The 13,946-nt window shown below is 41.4% G+C and overlaps 1 protein-coding gene across 5 annotated transcripts in view; it reads left to right on the top strand.

Moving 5' to 3' along the window:
- CUX1 (cut like homeobox 1) overlaps positions 1-13,946 on the top strand; it is a 358,739-nt gene that overhangs the window by 143,933 nt on the left and 200,860 nt on the right. For all 5 annotated transcript variants that reach the window (XM_087717241.1, XM_087717238.1, XM_087717242.1 and 2 more), the window contains exon 3: positions 5,225-5,272. In XM_087717241.1, coding sequence (XP_087573367.1) covers positions 5,225-5,272 — 48 coding nt within the window. The remainder of the gene's footprint in view (positions 1-5,224; positions 5,273-13,946) is intronic.

Raw genomic sequence — 13,946 nt, 5'->3', positions numbered from 1 at the left:
TTGGCCAGGGCTTTCTGAAATTTAGTCCCTACAAGGATACAATGGAATTCAAATTCTGAGAAAGGATGCCCGCTGAGTTAATGTTATGAATGTACCTAATTTCATTATGACAAAACGGGCTAGTAAATTCATTCAGAAATAGACAAATTTCACTTGTGAGCAACTATCACTTGTCCAAGCTCTTACTAACAACTTTGGATGTACTATAAAATTATAAAACAAAGTTGCTTCTGTCTCATCAAATTCATGCATTTTTTTGTTGTTGTTGGTCATCTTCCCACTTTTCTGCCCTATGGAGAACCATGGTTTTGATGTAGTTCAAACTAGCAAAATATTGTTCCCGCGATACATTACTCCCAACATTGTTCAGAATTGGTTTAACGAAGCATCTAAAATCATTATATTCATCCGTCAACAGTTTCCTGTGTAGAGTTTTTCTTTAAATTTCTTTTTAAAATGTCTTTTAGTTAGGAAGAAATGAAAAAAAGAAGAAAGTTGGAGTGTCTCTCATGACTCCACAGACAGAGGCAACAACTGAACTAATGATGACACTGGGGCTGATGTGAATGAGCTTTGATGGCCCATCTCCTCACCCTGCTAATACCCCCCTCCCCACTCTCTTCTACCTTCCTGCCAAATATTAATAGAGGAGAAAGAAACAAGGAAGAAAGAAGGCACTCAGATCTTTCCTCCAAATTGATTTTGCTTATGGCTCCGGTTTCTTAACAGTTGACAACTCTATATGTCATAAGATCGCGAGAGTATGGTTTTGTGAAAATCAGTCCTGCCAATAACTGGAGAAATCTAGAAAACAAAATGTATAGGTATGTGTACCAGAACAGTTCAATCACAATTATTGAGAGGGGCAATGATGGTCGGAAAATGCCAATTGTATCATAAAAGAGTGTGATCCATGGCTGGTAATAAAAACACAGTGGAAAAATGCTTGCCCATTCTAATCATCAATAGTTCTTCATGGAATCAACAGTAAGCAGCTGGATCATTGGCCCATTTTGAAAGAGAAGTTGCTCAAAGACTTCATTCAAACAGACAGTATGGTGTTAATGACAGTATGCTTGGGCTAATTTGAAAGGTCTATATCAGTGATGGCAAACCTTTTTGGCACCGAGTGCCCAAACAGGAACACGTGTGTGTGCATTGAAGCACCAGAAACTCAAAGACCAGTCGGCCAGTGCTCATGAGCGTGCCGACCACCTGGTCTTCAGGTTTCCAGCGCTCTGACACACATGAAGATGTGTACACCCAAAACCACTGGCCAGCTGGTCTTTGGGTTTCCGATGCACCAGCATGCGTGAAGATCAGCTGGCCGGCACACATGTGCCCGCTGGGAACCAGAAGAGCAGCTGACAACGGCATGTATGCCCACAGAGAGGGCTCTGTGTGCCACCTCTGGCACGTGTGCCCTAGGTTCGCTATCATGAGTCTATATGACATATGCTTGTCCTTCAAACCCGGACTGAAAACCACTAAGAAGAATCTGTTGCATTTAATAGCATATATCCCTACCTCTCACACCATGCCCTTTTGGGATCAGCAGTCTTACACAAAAATCCTGAAAAACAGTGAGCAGTATTAAGCCAAAGAAATGAGTTATGGGATAAGAAAAAAATAAAGATAATACAGCTGACTCTATCCATCCTTACAAACCACCTGCTTCTAGCAAATCTATACACCAATTCGTTGTTTTTTATCCTGTACTTTTAGAACTCAAAGCCTCACGACTATAGGGACAAATCCATGTAGGGTGTTTGGGCAACAATATATTATTTGAGACCTCTGCTATTGATTTCTTATTGTCAGAAAAGAATGGTGTGGCTGTAACTGATAAGATATCTTAACACTAGCTCAATTTGTCCCTATCATTTTCTTCGGTTCAATTGCGTCCAATTCTCAGACAAGTCCCTGCAGTTTTTTGGCAAGATTTTTCAGAAACTACCGGTATTTGCCTTTGCTTCTTCCTAGGGCTGAGAAAAATTGACTGGTCCAAGAATCAAACGTTATCACTAAGATTAGTGATTTTTCACTAATCAAACTTTATTACTAAGTATCTAGTTCTTTTTTGGATGCAATGGCTCAGCGGTTAAAGACACTGAGCTTGTCAGCTGGAGAGCTAATAGCCTGGGTTCAAGACCCGAACACTGTATGATGGGATGAACTCCCATTACTTTCCCAGCTCCTGCTCGCCTAGCAGGAGCTAGGTTTGAAAGCATGTAAATGCAAGTAGATAAATAGGTGCCACTTTTGTGGGAAAGTAACAGCGTTCTGTGCGCCATGGCTGTGCTGGACCCATGGCTATGGGAATTGTCTTCGGACAACACTGACTCCCTTGGTCAAGGGACAGCCGAGGTGGTGCAGTGGTTAGAGTGCAGCACTGCAGGCTACTTCAGCTGACTGCAGTTCAGCAGTTCGGCTATTCAAATCTCACCAGCTCAAGGTTGACTCAGCCTTCCATCCTTTCGAGGTGGGTAAAATGAGGACCCGGATTGTTGGGGGCGATATGCTGACTCTGTAAACCGCTTAGAGAGGGCTGAAAGCCCTATGAAGCGGTATATAAGTCTAACTGCTATTGGTATTGCTAAGAAACAGACATGAGCACTGTATCTTAGAGACGGACACAACTGACAAGGACAGCTTTGCCTTTTTTTAAAAAAAATCCAATTCTTTAACTGGATAGAAATTGAACCTAAGGTTTTCTATGGCTCCTCCTTAAAAATGACCAATTCTCTCTGGTGTTTATTAATGTGACAGCTTCTTAACCTCCGAAAGCAAGCCCCTCACTCATCAGATAATTGTCCCTCTTGTTTTCTATGATGAAAAATTGCAGTGTCCAAAAAGAAACCCTGTGACTCTTTGGGGAATAAATACCTTTAAAATATTTTCTATGAAAAGATAGCGAAACAGGAAAAGAATACTGAAGAGAAAGAAATGAATGCAAATACGTTTAAACATTTTAAATGCTTGAAAACTTACCTGCTTTCTCCTTTTCTTGTCTGATCTGGGTGGTTTGCTTGATAGAACACTGGAATGGTTTACCTTTGCTTTCTCCGACCTACACAGTATAAAATGCCATTGTCGCTAAAGTCATCATCCATCTCCATCACTTTCCTATTTTGCTGCTGCCAGACAAAGGTGTCTGCTTGCTTTAGTTGGGCAGCTGGGGTCGTAAAATAAATGGATTACAGAACAAATGAATCCAGAGTTCTGATGGCCAGGCTCAAATTGTCATATTTTTGGACACATAATGTAAAGACTTGACTCTCTTGAAAAGTCCATGGGAAAAACAGGACAATCGGCAACAAGATGTATGGCTTTGATTGCAGTGGTTAGATGGTGCATTGGTGGGAAAGTGATTTTAGGCCATTCTTATGCAGAAATATTGTACATTCAAAAAAGCCTTACAAACTTCTAAGCACCACTCTACTTTGTCTTACTCAAAGTAGGTACATGAGCCACAGAAAAGGCTCGGATAAGGATACTCCAGCCCACGTCCCAAACTGGTGTTTCTTATCTCTTTTAGCCTAGCAAGGATCGGAGAACCTGTACCCTTGAGAATATGTGATACTAGCTGAAATGGATCAGCAGTCTGACTGTAGAAAGAGGGAAAAATGATTCCTGTTTTGTTCTGAAAGACTACAAGTTTGAGATGATGCAATAATACATAAAAATCAATAATTATGGCCATGTTTTCAATCATAATTCCCGTTTTGCATATCTTTAAATATTTTCAGTTGGGGGAAATTAAACATACAAAGTGATGAAGTGTATTTTTAAAGGTGTTGTAAAATTCTAGAAATAGTTCTAGGAAAACTACATATTATCACATTTTGAATTGTGCTATGTAATAAAAAAATGAACAAAGATGATTTTATGCTTGTTTGATACAGAGGATCTGTTTCGTTCTTGCAGTTCTTCTTTTAGACTCTTAAGCCTTCCTCATTTTACTGTCATTATTATTTTACTGTCTGTTATTATTTGGGTTGATTAAAATTTATTGGGATTGTTATATATTGGGGTTATTATTAAAAAGATATACACTTTGAAGTATTTCACCCCCGTTTTAGTCCTCCTTTTGGTGCCGTGGGAGCCACAGCCTTTAAAATCCAGAAATGTATTCCATTTAGTTTGTCCCTAAAACCTGTCACTGTAATTTAGGATAGAGGTTTTTTTTTTGTTTTTTGCACAGAAGGGTATCTGTTTATGAACAAGTATATTCCTCTTATTACTGGCTTTATTATTCACTTCCCAGCAAGCTTCCCGTTCTGTCAACCTTGATTTTTTGTTTGTTGTTCGTTTCCTTCTAGCAAACACTAATGCATATTTTGAAGAATGATGCTACTAATTTAATTTATGATACTCGTGAATGATTCCAGTCATTTGTGTTAACTAGCACTTGTTCAAATATTTAGTGCCATGTAGAGATAATTGTACCATGAATCTTGCTGGGGACAAATTTGGATATATAGCTGCCAGCAGATTGGTGGTGGGATGAACAATAGCAAGAGTGAAATTCTTTCCATTCATCCTTCTCTGGGAAGCATGTGTGTATGTTTATATGTGTATGTGTGTTTATATGTCTATGTGTGTGTGTATTTTACACAGTAATGGTATATTATAAATACAGTGATACCAACTTTTGCTACAGGAGTGTTAAACTTGCTGAAAAATTGTTTTTTGAAGATAAATATAGTGGAAAAAAGCAAGCTAAAACCATGTGTTTCTCTTACATTGAGATTTACATGCGCATTAAATAAATAATGTCCAATTCCTTGCACATCAAAAGGAGGCTATGCTTCAAACTGGGGTCTAGCTTGATCCCTTTCCATGTGGCTTCACGTGTTTTACATTCCATTAGTCATTCACTGCTCTGTTTCAGTTGAGTTGTTAGACTGAAGGAGTTCACTGATTATTCAATATTACTAGAGGCTTTTGTTAACTAATTCCCCTCCTCTGGGACAACCATAATTGTATATCAGGCGAGATGCATAAGCCAGTTAAAATGGATTTTTGCTACATTCCTTGCTCATAGCAATGTTTTGATTAAAAACGTAATCAGCCTTCAGCTAATATGATAGAATTGGCAAAAAAAAAAGGAGATAGGAATAGCTGTTGAAAACACTTCAGTTTTATTCAAACAGTTGCATTTTTAGCCATCTTTCTTTAATGACCCATTTCTTGATCTGTGTGTTTGCTTTTTATCTTCCAGGACTTACGCAAACAGGTAGCTCCACTATTGAAGAGTTTCCAGGGAGAGGTAAGCTCTTTTTTCTCATTTCTTTTAAGGCCTTTTAAGGTTGCCTGAAAGATTCTTTCGGGCTTGTCATTGCCATCAGTCATTCCTTTTACTGTTATTAGCATAACTTTGACTAGTCATTACTTTTTCTTTGAGTCAGTTCAAATGGCACCACCACAAATGTGTCAACTTTCTCATTTGCACATTTGTTTACTCCATAGCATTCCTGCAAGGTTGGTTGCAAAGAGTGATGATACGATAACTACGAGATTTTGCAGCTCAAAATTCAGTTGCCACTGGTGGGATTTTGCAAGGTATCACCATGGCCATTGGGGACCAAAAACAATATAAAGTATGTGAAAGCCGAGAGAAAGAAAACTCAGAACAGTCTCACAGTCAGAAAACAGATGATCCCTCAAGTTTTGGCTACCCACGATTCTTCAGAGGGTATATCGAAGAGCGTATATCTAGGTACTATTTAGAAAAAAATGAATATGACTTTGGCCCAGAATAAATAGAGATTTTAGGATCCTAGAGCCGTGATGGAGAATCTATGGCATGTGTGCCACAGGTGGCACACAGAGCCCTCTCTACAGGCAAACAAGCTGTGGTCCCAGCTTAGCATCATCACGCATGCGCGCAGGCCTCCTGCCGACCAGCTGATTTTGGGGTCTCTGATGCATATCTGTGTGGGTGGGGCACATGCAGGAGATATGTGTGCATGCATGGGGGGGCAGCGATCGTGCCCCCGCTGCCCATTTTTGCTCCCAGGAGGCTGCAGGGAGGCCTACAAGGCCATAAACCTGGCACAAGGGGCTCTTGTGTCCATGCATGGAGAGCAGGGGGTTGTACGCGCATGGGTGGGGGTCATGGGGTCATGTACAGGGGCAGGGTAAATGGGGGGTTTCCGCACACATTGCATTATGCGTGCGGGCACACCTGCTTTCGGCACACGACAACAAAAAGGTTAGCCATCACTGTCCTAGCGTATGGCTTAAGTTTCTGAAATGTGCAAATGTATGGCTCTGTAAACAAAACTCTTGTTTCCCTCTAGAATATGGGTGTCAAATTTGATTTCATTGAGGGCCACATCAGGGTTGTGTTTGACCTTGCGGGGGCTGGGGGCGTGGCCAGATCAACATCACTCGTGTCAGGGGCACCTGTGGTAGTCTGACAGCTCTGACAGCAAAAACAGGCTCCTGAACTCCGTTTTTGAATGTCATAGCCTCCTGCAACCCTCCCGAGCTCTGTTTTTGCTGGCAGAGGTTTGCAGGAGGCCGTCGCAGCTAAAAACGGAGCTCAGGAGCCTGTTTTTGCTGGCAGAGGCACAGTGGGCCAGTCTTTTGCGGTTTCCAGAGCGGCAAGTCTAAGGGCCAGATCTAAGCACCCTGGGGGCCGAATTCGGCCCCCGGGCCTTGAGTTTGACACTCCTGCTTTAGAATGTCCTGTTTCCATGGTGCGCTCCCCCCCCCCCAATGGCATGTACCAGAAGGAGGTTCCACATGCTCCAGAGGGAAACAGAACATTCTGTTCCCAGATTGGTATATTTTGCACATCCATCCAACATCTAGGTTCAGATTCCTCAAGTAGGTTTAGGATTGATCTTGCAATGCTTTAATCCAAGCAAAAGTGCACAGAAAGCTACCAAGTCCACATATAATCCAAGGTCAAATTCCAGAAAGGGTTACTCATGGCCAAGGGGACATAGAGAAGATTAGTTGGTAAATTGGTCCAGAAGCCAAAGCGTTCTATTTCTGGCAAGGTTCCAGGAGGCAAAGATAAGAGAACAAAGGTTAGAATTCAAGCAGCAAAGAATCCATGCATCTGAATACTCTCTGCTAGAACATGAGAATAACCAGTTTCGGCTACTATTGAGTTATTCTCAAGCATACAACTTCATAGGAGCGGTTGTAGCTAGCGTGCTCTTATTCAGCTGGTGTTCATTAAGCCTGTTCTTCCTACAAGGCTATCCAGATGTATTTAGTTAGCTGCCATAACGCAGCCCTGCTTGTTAACTATAATGTGGCTGCAAGATTCCCTAGGCGTGCTGGGCTACTCCTTGGGAAGATTGTTAGGCTTTATCCCCTACAAGGAAGCTCCATGGTGCCTCTAGGCCCTTGTTCCTTTTTTGCCCATTACTTATGTTAAACTGTCATGTCCAAAAAATGTTTTGCTTGCTCCAGATGTAATTAGCTGGTATAATAATACTGCAACAATACATTTAACACCATCAAATGATATCTGCTTATCCCAGGTCTTAGTAAAGGACTCAATAGGTGGATAAAAATGCCAAATTTATCCTAAACATTTGGCTGACTATGTGGCAGACCATAATTTATTCAATTTATATCTAGCCTCCCTCCCACTATCTTTGGGCAGCTTACAGTTGTTAAAATATTTAAAAACAAAGAACAATAGGAAACAGACAAATAATACAAGATGCAGCCGTGATGGTAAACCTATGGCACATGTGCCCAAAGTAGCACACAAAACCATGACTCCTGGCATGCATGGCCTTGCCTATTTGTCTTCCGGGTTTATGGCGCGCATGCACAAACGTCAATCAGCTGTCCTTTGCGCATGCAACAGTGCCAAAAAAATGGTATGTGCATGCTGATTATCGGGTGCACCTGCGCGCCAGAAACCTGAAGTTCAGATGTTGTGGGGCGTGACCCGTTTGTGCACGTGGCAGTGCCAAAAACCGGCTTGCACATGCGAGCCAGCCAGCTGATCGCTAGAACCTGGAAGTTCGGGTTTTCCAGAGCGTGATCTCTTCGCGGCAGTGCTGAAAACTGGCCTGCACATGCACACTGGCCTAGATCATCGGGTACACATGCGCACTAGAACCTTGAAGTTCGGCCTTTCATGAGTGCAACCCTGACAAGTGCGCACAAACGACATTTCCGCGAAAAGGTTCGCCATCACTGGGATAGAAGAACACGGTTAGCAAACAAAGTAAAGCCAGAAAAGAAGGGAGGGAATGAAAGACTATCAGTTATCCTCTCCAAAAGCCTGGGTAAAGAGTTAAGGCCCTTTATCGATAGTTGGAGAATAAAAACAGAAGTTAGAAATAAAAGGAGGCGATCAGTGAGATATAAATAGGCTAAGAGAGAGATGTAAACAATATGATGGTGGTGATTATTATGACTATTAGGATTATTATGTTTAATATTACTATTATATTCCAATTAGAAGCTATGTTAAGAGGGAGAAGTGAATAGGTTTATTATGTTAAATATTATTGTTAAGATTAGAAAATTAATATCAGTGCAGTGAATACTGTCATAAATGTTGATTATTACTGCACAATGATAGTTGTACCCAGTCGACACACTGTTTAATGGAAGATGGAATTATTATATTTTAAAAAAAGAGTTAAGGCCCTTACAAAAGACCAGCAAAATGGTACCTGTTTGACTCCTGAGGGGAGGGGTCTTCATTTCAGAGGCCAGGCACTGCTACAAAGATGGTGTGCTTCTGGAACATTGAAAGGTGGCAATCACGGAACCATGACTGTGCCAACTTTGCCAGATTGATTTAGTTGGGCAGATACTATCTAAGGCCGCATATTCTACCACCAAGGAAATATCATTTCCAAGTTGTTTGGCACATGACTTTTGAAGTTGAGGAAGGCTTTCAAAAGATGTTTGTCAAGCCTGGACATTTCATAGCTGAAACTGGAAATATCAAGACAGTGGAATTTTTGGAGGTGTCTGAACTTTAAATATGACACCCCCGCTTCATCTCTAGTGCCCACCCACATTCAGAATAACAGAAAACAGAATTGGAAGGGACCTTGGATGTGTTCTAGTCCAACTCCCTGCTCAAGCAGGAGACCCTATGCAATTTTAGATAAATGGTTGCCCATTTTCTTCTTTAAAATCTCCAGTGTTGCAACGCTCCTGTTAGGTAAGCTCCCTGTTGGGAGAACAAGTACGTTCAGAGAAGCGTTGTGAGAGTGTTGTTGGAGAACACACAAACCAGCATACAGAGACACTGCAGTTTAAGTAGGCTTTTACTTTCGTGGAAATAGAGGTATCAGAGTCCATCAAACAGTCCAAGTCATACATGGATAAGACAGTCAGTCATCAATGTCTTTCAGTTAAGGGATAATCCAAATAACATAGTCCAGTATCATATAATCAGTTCATTACTCAAAGTTTGCTAGCAGTTGCAAAATTTACGATAGGTCACGGCACTTTCTAACAGCCAGCTTCCAAAACACTCAGATCAGATCAGCCCAGCATATAACAAACAGAGAGCTAACAGTCATTCTGGCTCCCTCTTATGGCCAATTGAGGAAACAGCAACCAATCACATTTTACAGTATGATTTAAAGAAACAGGTATAGCATTGTTACATGGTTTATATATTGCCAACCCAACTGTTAGAGCATATTCCTAACAACTCCCAACTTCTGGAAGGAAGCCATTCCACTGATAAATTATTCTAACTGACAGGAAATTTCTCCTTAGTTCCAGGTTGGTTCTATTCTTGATTAGTTTCCATCCATTGCTTCTTGTTTTGTCTTCAGATGATTTGGAGAATAGGTTGACACCCAACCACCCCTTCTTTGTGGGTTGGTCCATTCCTTGGCCCAGGTTGCTTTATCCACTTCTGGCACCTCAAAATTTGGAGGAAGTTAGGAAATGTTGGTTGGGTAAGGCAGTGTTGGTCAACCTTGGCGACTTTCAGTCCTTTGGACTTCAACTCCCAGAATCCCCCAGCCAGCATAGCTGGCTGGGGAATTCTGGGAGTTGAAGTCCACAGGACTGAAAGTCGCCAAGGTTGACAAACACTGGGGTAAGGAGTATGTTTTCCTTCATATTACCCCTGTAACAGTTCACTTCCCTATTCAGATGGCAATTTTTAAAAAAAGCAAAGAAGATTCATTTCTATCCACAACCCCTTCTATCCCAAGTTGCAGTAGAATTTCTCTTACTTGAATATGGTAGCCCCTTGAATAAGGAAAGCAGTTTTAACATAGAGAAGAGGGGCAAGCGATAAACACATAATAAAAGTGACTCTTGGGTCTAGAACATTTCTTCTATGACTCACTACAACTTTTACTTGCTCTTTTTCTTATAAGAACTGCTGTCTCGTTTGCACAATGGACCGCTGGAGCTCATTGTACAAAGAAAATATGTTATTTCTTTTCATGGAATCACAGGGTTGGAAGGGACAATTTAGGCCACTGAGTCCAACTTCCTGCTCAGTTCAGAAATCCAAATTAAAACATCCCTAACAGATGGCTATCTGGTTGAATGCACCCAGGGAAGGGGAGGCTATCACCTTCTCTGGGCAATTGGCTCTGGGTCATTGGAACGAACCAATTGATTCCATCATGTTTCTTTGGATCCAGGCCAGTGTAATTAATTCACTAATTCGTTATTCACTTCTTTCTATATATAGATCACCTTTCAGTGTTACAGCTCACAAAGTGGCATACAGTATGTTAAAATATTAAAACTTACTCAGTGAGTTTAAGAAAAATACAGATAGATACCCTGTTTTCCCCAAAATAAGACCTTCCCAGATAATAAGCTCAATTGGGCTTTTGAGCGCATGTGCTAAAATAAGCCCTCCCCTGAAAATAAGGCCCCTCAAAAAAAATATTTAAACGCATGCACAGCCGGTTCCTGCTTTTTCCTCTGATTGGTTGCCATGCAAATAATATGAGGTGAAGTGAGGTTGGAGGGGGGAACATACCCATGCATCCCTCACACCCTTACCTATAGGCCGCTCCTCCAACCCCAGCCACTACACTCCTTCTGTCATGCTAATGGCCGCCGCAAAAAAAGCAGCAGGCCCTGCGACGCGCAACACAGCAGCAGCCATGAGGTGACCACGCTCGCCACCTTCTGCACTTCAAAAATAATAAGGCTGCCCTGAAAATAAGGCCAAGCATTTATTTGGGGGGTAAAAAGAAAATAAGACCCTGTCTTATTTTTGGAGAAACACAGGTAGGTAGGAAGGCAGGCAGACAGACAGATAGAGGGTGGGTGGGTGGGTGGATGGATGGATGGATGGATATAGATATAAATATGGAGAGAGAGAGAGACAGACACACAACCCACAGAGAGAGAGAGAGAGACAGACACACAAACCCACACAGAGGTAATAGAGATAGAGAGATAGATATAGTTAGAGAGAGAGAGAGAGAGAGAGAGAGAGAGAGATAGACAGAGATAGATAGATAGATAGATAGATAGATAGATAGATAGATATAGTTATAGAGATAGATAGATAGATAGATAGATAGATAGATAGACAGACAGACAGATAGACAGACAGATAGTTATAGAGATATAGAGTAGATAGATAGATGATAGATAGATAGATAGATAGATAGATAGATAGATAGATAGATAGATAGATAGATAGATAGATGATAGATAGATAGATAGATAGATCTCCTATTCGAAATAGGCCAGTTTGGAGTGACCTTCCTTAGTCGCAAATGTTAACTGTTGCAAGAAAGGGCATTGGATATCCCTGTTCCCACATATGAGAGTATGGGCATTCCTTATTGGAAATATAGATAAGCAGTGCAAAAGCCTTTCATATTTTCCTGCCTTACAAGAAGCAGAACATGATGCTAGTGTTATTTAGCAACTGTGGCTGAAATGGGATGAGACAGGATGAAAGAGATGCCATAAAAAAGATCCCCTCTGCAGTTAAGGTCTGCTGTTCAGAGGGGTAGGGAAGAAGTGAAAAGATATGAGCATCAAGAGCTCCCCCCCCCCTTTTTTTTTAAAGCAGCACTGATCTGCTTCTTAGATCTGACCTCCTGCAGACAGGTGTTGAATACACAGTAAGTTTTCATCCAAATGTTGTGATGCAGTGAGAGATAGCAGTTATCCAAGGTTTCTTTAGTGAGGGATTGAGAAGACTTCCCCTTGCTCTTGAGATAACAGGCTAACACTGACTAATCTGTACTCCTGAATAAGCTGGGGTTTGTTTGTTTTTTGAAATGGTACTGTATGTTTGCTTCCATAACAACTGACCTTGATTTAATACAAAATTAGACCAAACTCTATAGTTCTGACTACTTCAGTTTCTGAATAGGTGATCACTTTCTTTCTGTATAAACTGCATATATTGTGTTTGTGCATATATATTGTGAAACACACAGTTTTGGCCTGGAGTCAGGCAGTAATTCAAAAATGAAACCTTAAGATATCCTAAAAAAATTAAAAGCATGCAAAATGCAAGAAGTATTAAGAATACACAACCTTGTAAAGAGCAATTTATCATAGCAGAATTAACAAATTCTCCCAGAGCTACTGGAATTTACTTGAAAGGAAAGTAATGATTTCAGTTTTAAATCATCTTAGATTAACTAGAAATGCATGTACACACATGCATACACCCATTCGTTCATTCGTTCTGCTTCAACATTTGAGGCTAGCTACATGTGTTCCTTTCTATACTTGCTTGAATGGGAAGTTATTGCTAGTTATTGTGTGTAGGAGACAGAGGGAGAGGTGGGCAAATGTATTGTCATCTGGGGATGACAGTGAGATCATTGTGAGAAAGCTTGATCTTTGAAGCCGCTTGCTAATTTAGGAAAGAATGTCTCTTCAAAGCAGAGGGATGGATCAGAATAAAATTAAATTTGTTAGAAGTAGAACTGTGTGTACCAAGAGTAAAAAGGAACACAGTAAACTAGAACCTAATTAATATATTGTTGAGAGGCTGAGATTATTATTTCAAAGACCTAAGTGTTAAACGCTGTTTAAAAATACTTTAGATTAGCCTCTCTGAAAAGTTTTTCCACATAACTGGCATTATTACCAAAATGGTAATCTTTCCTCATACATACCTTCCCTCCCAACACCTTAAATAATTCTGCCAAGTTTCCACAAGAGGGGGGAGGGGACAGATTGTTTTTCAACACTTGAATGTGTGACATTAAGTCGAAACAAATTTCAAAATTAATATATTACTAATGTTTAAATCACCTGCTGCAAAAGCCTGCGGGGAGGGGGGGGGAATTCAGCCTAGCTTCCAGTTACATCACGATCAGAGGTGGGTTCCTACCAGTTCGGCGAGGTTCAGCCGAACCAGTAGTGGTATGGTGGCCTGGGTTGCTGGAACCGGCAGCGACCCAGGCCTGCCACGCCCCCGAACCGGTTCCCCGGTCACCATCTTGTTTTTGAGTTCTGCACATGTGCAGAACAATTTTAATTGAACTGTGCATGCGCGCGCAGCACGCATCCAACACACGCACAAGCGAACTGGCAGTAAAGCCGGCCAGAACCCGCCCCTGATCACGATGTCAGAGGCTATTTCTCCTATGACCTTTGAGATAGAAGATGGATAAATAGAAAATTGAAAATGAGTCTCTCAGCTGCAAAAAGGTTCACTTTCAGCACTACTCTGATGGGCAGCCCCAAGATCTGCTTGTACCCCCGAGATTGTGCCACTCAGTTCCGGCAGCAATATGACTGGCTTTTGTCTGCCTTCCCGTTTTGCCAATTAAAGTTGCAAATGGGAGGCAACCAGTTCTCATTCCTATCCTTAATTTCCCACAATCTTGAAAAACGTTCCAAAATTTCCCCCACCTACGATGGACCACAGTAGAGCCGCACTCCTTCCCAGGAAAGAGGAAGCACATTTCAGGAAGGGAGGTGAGAGAGGAGGCAGCACAGTCTGGAGCTGGACAGGAGACAGTAGGAAGAGAGTAAAAATA

Source organism: Thamnophis sirtalis, unplaced genomic scaffold, assembly GCF_051295495.1.
Source record: "Thamnophis sirtalis isolate CommonGarterSnake01/CBP01778 unplaced genomic scaffold, rThaSir2_p1.2 scaffold_6, whole genome shotgun sequence".
NCBI lineage: Eukaryota > Metazoa > Chordata > Lepidosauria > Squamata > Natricidae > Thamnophis > Thamnophis sirtalis.
Note: the sequence above shows the minus strand (reverse complement) of the source record. Positions and strands in the feature narration are given on the sequence as shown.